General features: G+C 41.3%; 2 protein-coding genes across 4 annotated transcripts; both read right to left on the bottom strand.

Moving 5' to 3' along the window:
- Window positions 1-571: 571 nt before the first annotated feature.
- On the bottom strand, window positions 572-8,379 carry FBXO4 (F-box protein 4). 2 transcript variants are annotated; one of them, XM_038125168.1, is made up of 7 exons: window positions 8,243-8,379; window positions 7,392-7,627; window positions 5,573-5,793; window positions 4,505-4,580; window positions 3,823-4,001; window positions 2,813-2,988; window positions 572-1,790 (listed from the first exon to the last, which is right to left on the bottom strand). In XM_038125168.1, the coding sequence occupies exons 2-7, from the start codon at window positions 7,604-7,606 to the stop codon at window positions 1,698-1,700; spliced, it is 960 nt and encodes a 319-aa protein (XP_037981096.1). In that variant the 5' UTR covers window positions 7,607-7,627; window positions 8,243-8,379; the 3' UTR covers window positions 572-1,697. The 2 variants fall into 2 exon arrangements, with proteins under 2 accessions (XP_037981096.1, XP_037981095.1); XM_038125167.1 differs by lacking the exon at window positions 8,243-8,379 and adding an exon at window positions 7,765-7,952.
- Window positions 8,088-12,004, bottom strand: CZH5orf51 (chromosome Z C5orf51 homolog). 2 transcript variants are annotated; one of them, XM_038125170.1, is made up of 6 exons: window positions 11,484-12,004; window positions 11,076-11,176; window positions 10,543-10,686; window positions 10,016-10,147; window positions 9,715-9,829; window positions 8,088-8,435 (listed from the first exon to the last, which is right to left on the bottom strand). In XM_038125170.1, the coding sequence occupies exons 1-6, from the start codon at window positions 11,551-11,553 to the stop codon at window positions 8,146-8,148; spliced, it is 852 nt and encodes a 283-aa protein (XP_037981098.1). In that variant the 5' UTR covers window positions 11,554-12,004; the 3' UTR covers window positions 8,088-8,145. The 2 variants fall into 2 exon arrangements, with proteins under 2 accessions (XP_037981098.1, XP_037981097.1); XM_038125169.1 differs by lacking the exon at window positions 11,484-12,004 and having other exon boundaries at window positions 11,076-11,458.
- Window positions 12,005-12,460: the final 456 nt, after the last annotated feature.

Raw genomic sequence — 12,460 nt, 5'->3', positions numbered from 1 at the left:
TCATTAATGACTATAGACAACAATGGTAATTTGTTATGACAGTGTGATTGCAGTGTGTGAGCACATGTGCACACATTAAGGGCCTTAACACACAAATGAAGACTCTAAACAGCATTCTTTAAAAATGTATTTATTCCTTATGAAGAAAGTACAAAGAGGATCATCCATAACCCCTCCATATTCATAGTAGCTAACACAGAATCAGGTTGCTGCATTCAATCCCCTACATATAGACAACTACAAAATTAATGTGATTAGGAGGAAAATCACATACACCCAGTCACAAAGCATGGAATTTTACCCCAAACACTCAAATCCATTGGGTCTGCTCTATTTTAAAGGGCAAAACACACATACGCTATTAAAAAAAAAACCAAACAGAATTTTCATTGTAGTATTCCTCTGGATTTTTCCTTGAAACTCCCATGTGTCCCTGATTAGGACACACCAAAAAAAAATCTGGGAAAATGGATTAATTGTGCATAAAGATAAAAAAAAAGGACATATTTTCTATTTCATTAAAAATCTCCAACATCTTCTCAAATGGAATGTTTCTGACATGGCTGTGTTGATCATTACTCAAGTATCCCAGACTGAAGGCAATTACAGCTGCATGTGTGCTATGCAATCATTTATCTAGGGTTCCAAGAAAAAGTTATGAGACACTTGAATTTCCATGATGATAAGAGAAAAGGAAAAAAAAAAAAGCCCAGAATAAAGCAAATAAATGCCACGGCAAGAAATCTAAGTGAAGTTTCTGAATATTCACCCGATAGTAAAAACACGAAAAGGTGGAAGATGACGACTATCCCAAAAGACATCTATATGGAAAACACAATTCCAGCTTTACTTTTCGTAAAACTATTTGCAACTGCGTAGAAAATTTCAAGGCAGGTACAGTTCACATCTGCAAATGGCCACAACTATTTGGGAAACCTGATAGTCTGTGTATGCAATAAAGTCCTGAATGATCCTATTTAACATGTGTTCATGGAATCAGAGGAATATCCAGTTCAAGCTAATGATTTCAGTGCAACAGAAAGAAAAAGATGCTGAAGTCTGTTGTGGTTGGTTAGTAAGTAAGATCACAACAAGAAACATCAATGCATATGCAGGAATGTTTGTTTACTTCTAAGGAATTTGGTCTGGGTTGAAAATTGCCCCCGCTGGTTTTTTTCTAGAAAAATTCAGGGGAACTCACTTTTCTGAAATCAAGAGTTAATGTCTTTCTGTCAGCCTCCTGCTGTACAACCTACAATGTTTTCTTTGGTCAGGAAGTGCCACTGTAAAGATCTCCATTGAATATATTTACTAAATGTGTGACAGGGCTGTGCTGATAAACTAATGTAGTGTTACATATTTATTTAGAGAAAGTATTAGACCATCAGATATATTGGAAAAGATTGTACTCTAAAGGCCTCTGGTTGAAAGGAGAGAAAAACAACACAACAAACACTCAGACTGTCCCTTCAAATCACTTCTTTATCACACCTAGAATCAAGGCAATCCTACTTGTAGTTCTAATTCTGGACTATAGTTGGAAAAATGTTAAGGATTTGAGTACGTGCAGTGAAATATATACAGGTTTGCCTTATTAGTTTTCCCTTCTGACAGTACTCTGGCAGGAAGGACAAGATTCTTACTTCAAATGAAATGGAAAACACCAAAAGGTTTATACAGTGCAACAATGCTTAATCCTACTGCTGAGCACTTTTACAATTTGCTTCTTCCAAGAGCCACTCAATTCCATTTAGCAATCCATCTAAAGTTGCAGCTACAGTGTCCTGCATCTGTGGAAAAAATTAAAATTTATTGTATTAGAGGAAACAGCAAAGAGGACCTAAGAGTATTTTAATATCACTTTGTGTTTATCTGTAAAGTCAGAAACACTCATATCGAACCTAAATTTTTATCACTAGTGTAAAGTTCCCTTAGACAAAAAACGTTTTATAAAAGTAAGAAAACAAAAACCCCTCCACATGTTAAGAAAGCTTTCACTCTTGGTATCAGAGTCAATTTTTTTTCAATTGTTTCATCAGCTGTTCTGGAAGATTACCTTTACATTCCAGATGACAATCCACTTGAAAAATCTTCTTGTTACTCTTAAAGCAAAAATGCCTCGAGCTTTAGCCTTCTATGCATATCATCAACACTCAGATTTTGTAATATCCCATCCAGTGGCTATTATAAATGGTATGTTTTGTAAAAAGCCTATAAACATTTTCCTTATGAAAATAAAGGAATTACCTCCAATCAGGATTTTTTTTCTAATTAAATTATCCCTCAGTTACACAACATCCATAAAAATTCATTCTGTGTGGCTGAGCCATGCTCATAGATACTGTGCTCGACAAACATAAAAAAACAGGCTCAAGACCTCACATCCTAGGTAGAAAGCCGATCTGTCAAAAACTGAAGACATCACATGAACTAAATGACAGTAAACAGTCTTTAAAAAATGTGCCAAAAATCTATCTTGCCTCCAAGGCTGGGACTCCAAGGAAATTTAGATTTAAATGAACTGAAGCTTCCCTACTCCCTTCAAGACCATCATTTGTCCTTCCTTACATTCTAGCTCCATCTTAAATCTCTTGTGTGCTTTTGGGCAAGTCACTTGAGCTCCTTGTTTTCACACAGGCTAATAATTCATCTTGGAACACTAGAGAAACAAAATCTTTCATTTAACTGGAAAACTCGTGTACTAGTGTTGAAAATTGCACATTTGCTTAGGTAGGTATAGTTAAGGAACCTGAGAACCTAAATTAAATTTAAACCACAGAGAAACAGAAAATAAAGGTTTGAGAGCAAGTACCATCCAGGGCTGCTGCAGCAGATTTAGTTGCAACTGATGTGCCACGTAAACACATGGAATTCTTTTCACACCACCATGAGACACACAGGACAAAACCAGCAGAGGTCTGTTCGGAGGCCCGAGGGCTGGATCAATCATTGCCATAATACGAGCCAGCTCCTCCTGACGATCGTGTTCTAAGAAACAATTTTTATTATATGAGTCTTAAGTAGATGCAAAAACAAGGTGTTTTTGTTTTTGGTTTTTTTTTTTATTTCAGAGGCGATTAGACAGAGGGCTGGAAAGGCCAAATGATCTTGTTCTGCTTATCACAAGATTCACTCCTCTGCCCTTATGTTACACAGATATTGATGACACTTAGATGTTAAAGATTTCCATAGATTCTACAGGCAGCCTATTTCAATTCTTACATCAGAGTGTTTTCTGTGTACCTCACAGAGGCCAAAATTACAACAAGCCGTTCAGAAATACTCATACACTGCACAGTCAGCAACCTTTCCCTACTGAATGCACTTTTCTCTTAGTGTATCCCTTCAAAGCTTTTTGCCTGTCTCTTTTCTGAGATAGCCCTTTTCCTCCATTCAAAGCTGATGAATGTAAAGAAAATTACTGTAATTGTTGTTTGGATTATCATCTCACAGGACTAAACTGATTTAGATTAATTGCATTTTTTTACTGTTTTCCTGGTGAAGGCTGTTTCCACAGCACAAACAATTTATTTTCAAGTTTCTCCTATACACACCCTTGGGCTTTTTTTTTTGTTTTGTTTTTAATCCATGTAATTTCCCACATGTAATTTAGATAGCAACCATATCAGTATGTGCCATAAACAAAACAAGGGGCCACAATCCCTAACATGTTGATGAGAGTATTTAGAATAGGAGACCTCTTCAACAGGGTAAGACGTGAAGAAACAGCAGATTTTGAAAGGATTCTTTGTAATTTTGCATATTCTTTGTAATCTAACACACCAGTCATTCACAAAATATAAATAAAGAGAAACCCCTTACCTCTATGAGCTTCTGCATTAGCAACATAAATGAATCCATCGACTACTTCGCACACCTTCCTCACTTGAGCAATTACACCGTAGTGCACGGCTTGCTGGTTCCCTACTGTGCTGTTCTCTTGGTAAAACATCTTATTCACAGCAACAGCTTGCTCTTCCCTTGCTCTCCTCCTTTCCACACTGAAAGATATTTCAGTAGTCAGGTTAACTGAGAATGCCAAAAGAGAATCTTGAAAGTCTAGGCAGCGCAGGAAAGAGGAAAATGGGCTGAACCAGAAAAATAGTTTCATTTCTCCCTGCCCCCTCCTGCTTTCCTTTCTTTCTGAGTGCACAGAGATGGCTGGCAAACTGCAAGATGCTTATGAAAATACACTCCAGGATGAGTTCACAGAGTGTTTCAAAAGAGACTCAACCAAGCTATTAAGAGGGATAGACGCACCTGTAATGTACCTGCTGTACACCTTTGGTATATAGACTGTTTGGAAAAGCTTTATTACTTCCATGTGAAAACTTAGTGGTTGAAAAAAGAAAGAAAAAGCAAAGGCATGCATGGAAACTTCAATTTATAAGGGATAGCCATGCATGAGAAAGTGCACATGAAAGTCACATGACAAGAATATGAAAAGTCTGAAATAAATTAGAAACTGTACTTTTCATTTGGTGGAGAACAGATCTTATCTTACCTTGTGGTGGAATACAGTGTCACAATATTGAATTTTTGATTGTTGTTAAACTGAAAACTGACTCCTGATCCAATTCCTACAGGGAAAAAATGAATCTATGAGATTACAGCTATTTGGCTACTGAATACAATTAGGAGGCAGTTCAAAAATTCCAGTGGTGCTACAAAATGAATCTATTCAAACCTAGGTATTCCTCTTAGGGGTAAAAGATTTACTATTTTACAATTAAACTTTATACATGCTCCAATTGATCAGACTTTTAATTTCATGAAAATTTAGTCAATGGTATTAAAACCATTTCCATATTTCTGATTATTAGATTTGGACCTAGAAATCTAAATTAGAAAGAAGCCATGCTTGTATTTATTAGCTGAAACTGGCATAGAAAAGGCTCCAGTCTGTTTATGACAAGCTGCATTGAAAAGGACATACGAAAGAAATAAAAACCCACTAAAAATAATTGTCATGCTTCCTATAAATACAATTTATTTATTTGAGTTCTGCTGTGATGAAATAACCATTAGATAAAAAATAACACATTTTTGTCTCTGGCTTGGACTGAAGTCAAATTAGACTTTCAAAGCTACTGTTTAAAACATCAAAAAATCCCTCACCTGCTCCTGTAACTCTTCTAAGTAAAATTTACATAATTTGATACCAGAATACTGAATCATATAAGGATCAGCCCTGAGATCCTGTGTAAAATCACAAATGTGTTTTTTAGTCACTTACTGCAAGCAGTACAGAAAGAAAGGCCTGTCTACATTTACTGATCACAACAGCAGCAGTAACATGGAATTTTGGATGAAAATAGAAGTACAAGGAGCAAAACTATTCTTCTGACAATGTCCAAATTCAATCATAAATTCACTGAAGCTATTAGTTTGTCGCAAATGTTTGCTGTGTTTATCCTTCTCAACACATCAGAAATCAGTTTGTTTTTACCATGATTCTACTGAATTTTAAGGATACAAAAAAATCATTCATTTTCTTCATTTCTTCCTCAAAGTTTTTTGTGTTATACCTTTTTACAAAAAAAAGAAGGCCAAAAGCCAAAACCATCATTACCATGAATTTGTCTGTGAGGTAGGCCAGCTACCAGCAGAATTTCTGGGCATGTCATCATCTTTTGTACTAAAGAGTTGTCCAGCTCTTCCAAACCTGGCCCGAACATAGCAAAGCGAGGTTCTGCCTGAGTGACCAGTGATTGCAAAAAGGAAGTCACAGTCCCATACCGGGGACGGCTCGATTTCAAACTTCTTCTACCCTGAGGACAGCTCCTTTTATATCTGTTTAAAATAGATGCAACTAGAAATTAAACACAAAATACAGGAGAGGTATTAATCAAACAAATTATTTAGGTCCCACACTTCTTATGCTTTGCTACTGGTACAACTCAAAGCATAGGTCAAAAACTATTAAGTTCCAAAATGGTTTCAAGTGCCAGTACAAAGCAGGCAAAAGCATCAGTTCTTTTAAAGTCCAAATACTGACTTTTTGGACCCGAGTACACTTCCATCTAAAGATCTTTCCGTTTATTTAAAAAATAAAAATCACACCTTCCCCATCCTCACTGAATGCACAATATAGGTAAAATAACATCAAAGCAGAAGAATCACATTAAAAATATAATTTAAAAAATGAGCCTTGTGAGTGCCTTTTAAACCTTAATTAAACTCTTCTGTGTTTATAACAAGTAATCACCTGAAAAGAAACATTTTCCCTGTAGTTAGAGAGCCTGCAAGCTGTGGAGGGAGACAAGTGTCTGCAAACTCATATGCTCGTTTGGTGTGGATGCTAGAAGGCATGGAAAGACTGGTAATTGAGATGAAGAAAAACCGTCAGACATCCCAGAGCAGCAGCTTCAGTTTGCTTCTGGAGTCATGGTAGGCTGCTACTGAACAAACCTCTTCAAGGAAGCATCACATGTGGGCTCCTTTACACCCACACTGAAATGTTTCAGTTGAGATCAGCAAAACAGGTGAGTGCATGCAGACACAATGGAAATCAGTGACAGATGGTTTCAAATTAGTGATTCAGACCTAAACAGATTTAAATCCAATTTCCAAATCAGTTCATATTTTGCACATCAAATTCTGGGTGTAATGTTCCCACCTGTTAATAGAGGATGAAGGGCACGGAGATTGCAGAAGGTAGTGCACTTACCACAAAGCAAAGTGTTTAGGACCACCTTTGGAAAATGTAACTGCAAATAAATCAAAAATGCCAAACAACTCTACATTGTAAATCAAGGGAACTGAAGGAAGTATAGAAAAGAAATCACCACAAACTAACTTGTTTTAAGAGTTCTTCTCAGGCATCCAAACATATTTATTGTGTTGCTATGCTTTTCAACTATACTAGCTGAAACCAGTCTTTGTCTTACAGCCTTTGACAGTCAGACCTCCAACAATACAACTTGTTATTCTGTGCACATTCTGTGCACTTTTTTATTATTAGGTCTTCCAAATAAGATGAAAAACAATGAAGATTCGTTTCACTTGCTGTAGTTTGAAGACTTCTTGGTACTTTTATGAAAATAACTGCCGTGGCACTGAGAGCAAAAAACATTTCGTAATCAAGATCAACAGTATGCAGTATTTCTGTGCCACAGTAGACAGACAGTTTACAAAAAGCTGTAATTTTAAAAAAGCCTTTTTTACAATGTTTTACATTCTTTTTGAGTTCCAAACAGAAAGAGCTGACCAGACCATAGAGCAACAGGAAATTGTATTTCCAAAATAAACAATGGACTTGAGACACATCAAAACTTAAACAGCAGCTTACAGCAGGGCTTTATTTCTGTAAATATGAAACACGCCTGTAGACTGAATATTACTGCCGTAGGCACGCTTGAAGTCATGTAAGAGAATATGGGGATACTTACACTGCCATGTAATCATACAGTGCATTATCGCTGACCTCTGAAAAGGCTTTATTAAAAATCTCCTCATCTGGAAGTGATTTCCAATCAACAGATGTCCAAGAGGGAAGATCCCGCAGGAGAAAATACCTCCATAACAACGGGTCTTGCACAGCTGCCCTCCAGTAACAACTCGTGCTTCCTAAACGGCACAGATCTCGGGGCGAGAGGAAGGACATGATGTTCAGCTGCACGTCGATCTGAAAACCATTGAGAGCAGCGGTTTAACGACTCCCGAATTCAGCAGCGAAGAAGGACGGGGTGGGACGCAGCGCTTTGCCCCCCTTTCCCCCCCACCCCATCCCCGCCCCGCCCCGCGCCGCCGGGCCCCGCTCACCGGCAGCGTCTGCAGGGCGCTCTCTCCCTCCGCGCCGTCCGGGGGCGCCGGCAGCGGGGCGGGCGCGGTGCCGCCTTGCTCGCGGGGGCCCCGCAGCCAGCGCTCCCGCAGGCCGCGCAGCCCGCCCCGCACCGCGGCCTCCAGCCCCGCTGCCGCCGCCATGGCGCCGCCCCGCTCCGGCACCGCGCTCCGCAGCCCGGGCCGCAGCCACGCCCCGGCACCGCGCTGCACTTCGCACCGCCGCCGGAGTCCTTGGAACGCGCGCTTTTAATGCAACAGAAGTATACATTTCGGTTGGAAAAACGGAAAAGAAAGTAAGCCAGTGACGAAGAGTGTGCTCTTATGCCTCAAGTTTTCTTCTAGCAGACAGTGCAGTGGATCTTAGTCGTGGGATTTCACAAAGTAATGCAGCATTTGTTTTGCGGTTGTTGTGTTCCACCCTTGACCTTTTAAGGGTCCCTCGCATACGGCCACATACTTTGTTAACATGTTTCTCCCCGTCTCTTGGAAATCCAGCGGCATGCTCTGTGATCTGCTGCCCGGGTCACTGTTAGACACAGGATCTATTGACTCAAAGCTTTCCTGCTTCCCTTCTCCACAGAGTTTCAGTCCCCAGTAGCACATTTCTCCACTGTACATCATTGCCAGTAAGTGAGTGTCACTAAATATACCTGCAAAAATAATTTAGATCAAGTACTTTACTGTTCTGCTATAGGCAGGTACACAGCTTGTTAATTTTTTTTCATTAAAAATGGGGAAGAAAATTCCAAAAAGACAGTATAAGTATATAATTATATAAATATATAATGCCCAGGAGAAAACCATGGATCAAGACCATGCTCATTTTTCTGTCCAGTTTGGCCCTCCATAATGTTAAAATATTTTAAGACTGCCATATAAATATAATTTCTATAACTTTCTTTGCTTAATTATCTCATAGAATTTCAGTATTTCTTTACAGCCTCTTTAGCACAGGCATGATTGTACATATTTACTCTGGAGTATTTTTGTGCCTCCCACAGCTTAAGCCCAAAAGATACTGTCTGAGGTCATCTTAACTCAGGTTAACCAGCAGCAGCTTTACTAGTATTTGAATTCAAAGGCACACATGTGTCTTTCACAAAAAAAAAAACCAAAACAAAACTGCTAAATTGCTAAATAAATCCACAACTTGACTTTACATTATGGAGCTATATAGTAGCAGTGCCACTTTCAGATGAAATTAAACAAGAAGGTGCATATGCTGCTGCAGTCAGAGTAGAGCTGGTTTTGAGTGTGCTCAACGTGGACATCATGTCCTCAGCTGGTTTACCTTACAAATCCCCTCCTGCTGTATCACCCTACTTGCATCACACTGATGCAGCCTAAGATCCTCCTAGAAATGCTCAAATAGGAATGAAACTTACACAAAACTACATAAAGTGGTGACAAAGAACATTTGCCAAATCTAACAAATTCTGCATACAGGTTTTACCTGCATGAAGTCTGTAATTGTGTTTGTACCTGTGCTGTCCTAGAGCTAAAAGGGAAGATCAATGTGTGAATCTCTGGCACCCTCTGCAGTCGTATTTGTGCCTTAAACATCCGTCAATTGTGAACTGGATGGTTCACAATAAAATACTGTGTATAAACACTGGCAGCGTAAAGCACTACTGTGCACCCAACCCTCACTGCCTCAGTTCACCTCCCTCCAGTGCACTCATAAAACACCAGGAAAATGAGCGCTGACACCTCCTAAACTTCACGAGTCAAAAAAGAAAGGGGGCAGGGGAGCCCTTTTGCTGCTTATTTGCCTCATTTATTGTCTTCTTGTTCTAAAAAGTGTCAAGCCTTGAACATAAATTAGGCCAAACAATAAAAGCACACAAAAAAGCATTTCACGAAATGAAGCAGTTAATAAAAGGAGTGGGTTAAAAGGTTTTTTGGAGTTATTTTTTGGGGTTTTTTTACCTTCACTGAGTAATCTAGCTGTGTCTTTATCTTGAAGTGAGGTATCTTCATCTAGCTGAAGAGGGCATCTAAAGCTAAGCATCTTCATCAAGTACTGAACTCCATCACTAAGACACTGAGTATAGTTAAAAATGAGGAAAAAATAAGTTCTCGTTAAATTAATGATATGCAGAAATTCTTCCTATGAAGCCCCAAAATCCTAATTAAAGAAAAAAAAAAAAAAACAGAACAAAAAACCCAGCCATATTTTAAAAGTGAAGCCTCAAACTTTAAAGCTCATAGAACATTTCATCTCCTTTACCTTTTTAAACATGGCAACGTTTTCTTGTAGCCATTCACTCCTTTCTTTTGCTGTGTGGCAATACATGTAAAGCAGGGCTCCTTTTCTCCAGTAAAGACATTCTAACAACTCTGCACCAAGGATGTTGATGGGCTGAAATAAAATCCAACAAACTGGTCTAACACAAAAATAAACCACCTGAACTACTTATATGCACTGGCACACATGCAAACACTGTGTAAATCTCTTACTTCAGGGACTGTGCTTGACAGCAACACTCAGAGAGACAAGGCTAGCCTAACCTAACACTGTACATCAAATAGAAGTGTTAACTGCCCGTGGAATCATGAAATGTTAGCATGACAAATTCTGAGCACACAACAAGGCATTTGAAACAATATTTTCAGGAATCCCTATTTAAATACCAAAAAGACTTGAAAATGTTTCTAAATATTTTAAATTCTTCCCCATCAGAAATACAAATACTATGTCCCATTTCAGATTTTTTGTTTTTAAAGAATGAAATAATTTGCCCTCTGACTACTCACTTCTTTTATGCCCCACTCCCTCACTAGGTCTTCTGGTTCTGAAAGAACAGAAATAAGTTCTTTAAGTTTTTGCAAGGCAGATTCTTCAGGAAAATCTTCATCCACAAGCTGGTTTTCCTCAAAATATGTAATGTCTAGGACAGCCTATGAAAACAAGAACATATACAAAGCAGAAATGCTACTGTCAAAATAATCAGATGGATGTGTATTGTAACACAGAAAGCTCGTTAGCTTATAAAACATTACAATTCGAAGGTATTTTTTAACATTCAGTTTTAAAAAGGTGCAAGCTAGAAGTAATAAAGGATTGGTGATGGTGAATGTCAAGCCAAATCCCTTTCTGTCCCTAAAGTAACAGCACGAACGACTCCAAGTTTTCCAAGTCAAAGCAGTTCTGAGCTTCACAGACGGTCACCGCACACCCTCAGGCAAGGAGCCGCCTTTTTGCCCCACCCTCCTTTTTTACACCAAACCGTCTCCCACACCCTACACACACGTTCTTGAAAGGCAGTTTGATGTCCATAGCAAAGTACCTGGGTATAGAGCTGAAAAAGCGTGGAAGGATGTTCTTTCCCTTCCTTGCAGAGCTCCTCCAATTTGTCCAGATTAGCAGAGCCTTTCGCTAAGAAGGTATCTGAGGGAAGAACACAATGCTTCCTTAGCGCCGACGAGCACTCAGCAACAGCCTTACTCACTCTCCTTTCCCGCACGGCTTTATCGTCCATCCCTGGGGCATCTTCAAGAGCGGCTGAACAATACAGCACCGAAGCAGGCCAGCCATCCCGTCAGACCGCACCTTTCATTCTTAAATTAAGGCCATCCGCGGCCAGGCTCTGATGCTCCCAAGCGCACACGCCGTTTGCGAAGATGCCCTCGGGGCCGCCCGTACCCTCGGGGCCACCCGCCCCGTCCCCGTCCCCGTCCCCGTCCCCGCCGCTCACCGCGGGCCCCGGGCGCCCCGAGCCGCCGGCCCAGCGCCGCCACCCGCGGCCGCAGCGCCGCCGCCGCCATGGCGGGCCCGCGCGCGGCCCCTCCGCGCAGGCGCAGCAGCGCGTGCCCGGGGGCGGGAGCGGCTCCGGGACAGCGGGGAGCGGGGAGCGGGGCCTGGCCGTGCCGCTGCCGCCCGACCCCGCCGGGACACCCGGCCCGGGACACCGGGTCCCCGATCCCGCCGGGACACCGCCAGCCCGCCCGTCCTGCGCGCACTGTTGGCTGGGATTGCAGTTCTGTGCTTGTGTGGATGTGAAAGCTCTTTCATAACAGACGGGTGTGGCGTCTGCGGTGCCCTGCCCGTCCCCGGGGAAGAGACCCTGTGTTTACAGAATATACGGAATCAGTTTACAACTCGGAAAAGACCTCTGGTTTCAACCTATGACCGAATATCATCATGTCGACCAGACCATGGTACTGAGTGCCACGTCCAGTCTTTCCTTAAACAGTTCCAGGGACAATGACTCCAGCAGGTTCCTGGGCAGCCCATTCCAAGATCTAATCACTCTTTCCGTGCAGCAGTTTGAAACAATGTTTTGTGATGTGTTTTGTGAAACACTTCGTGAAACAGTTTTATGTCCAACCTAGACCTTCCATGGCACAGGTTGAAACTATTTCCTCTCTTCCTGTCGCTGGTCGCCCGGAGAAGAGGCTGACCCCGCCTGGCCAGAGCCTCCGGTGCGGCAGCTGCGGAGAATGGAAAGGTCTCCCTTGAGCCTCTTTTTTCTCCAGACTAAACACTCCCAGCTCCCTCAGCTGCTCCTCACAGGACTTGTGTTCCAGACCCTGTCCCACCTCTGCTGCCCTTCTCTGGACGTGTTCCAGCAGCTCGGTATCCTCCCTTGAATTGCAGGGCCCAGAGCAGAATTTCAGGTGTGGCCTCACCAGTGCCCAGCACAGGGGGACAATCCCTGCCCTGCTCCTGCTG

Source organism: Motacilla alba, chromosome Z (genome assembly GCF_015832195.1).
Source record: "Motacilla alba alba isolate MOTALB_02 chromosome Z, Motacilla_alba_V1.0_pri, whole genome shotgun sequence".
NCBI classification, from domain to species: Eukaryota; Metazoa; Chordata; class Aves; order Passeriformes; family Motacillidae; genus Motacilla; species Motacilla alba.
This window is presented reverse-complemented; position numbering and strand designations above follow the sequence as displayed.

What these genes read in the sequence shown, in the direction of transcription:
- FBXO4 (XM_038125167.1), bottom strand. Translation starts at nt 7,926, where the DNA reads ATGGCGGCGGCAGCGGGGCTGGAGGCCGCGGTGCGGGGCGGGCTGCGC. An exon ending in TAATGCAGAAGCTCATAGAG is followed by an intron (nt 2,989 to 3,822) that starts GTAAGGGGTTTC and finishes ATTGTTTCTTAG; the next exon opens with AACACGATCGTCAGGAGGAG. An exon ending in TGCTGCAGCAGCCCTGGATG is followed by an intron (nt 1,791 to 2,812) that starts GTACTTGCTCTC and finishes TTTTTTCCACAG; the next exon opens with ATGCAGGACACTGTAGCTGC.
- CZH5orf51 (XM_038125169.1), bottom strand. Translation starts at nt 11,267, where the DNA reads ATGGACGATAAAGCCGTGCGGGAAAGGAGAGTGAGTAAGGCTGTTGCT. An exon ending in TTTTTCAGCTCTATACCCAG is followed by an intron (nt 10,687 to 11,075) that starts GTACTTTGCTAT and finishes TTGTTTTCATAG; the next exon opens with GCTGTCCTAGACATTACATA. An exon ending in GGGAGTGGGGCATAAAAGAA is followed by an intron (nt 10,148 to 10,542) that starts GTGAGTAGTCAG and finishes ATTTTATTTCAG; the next exon opens with CCCATCAACATCCTTGGTGC.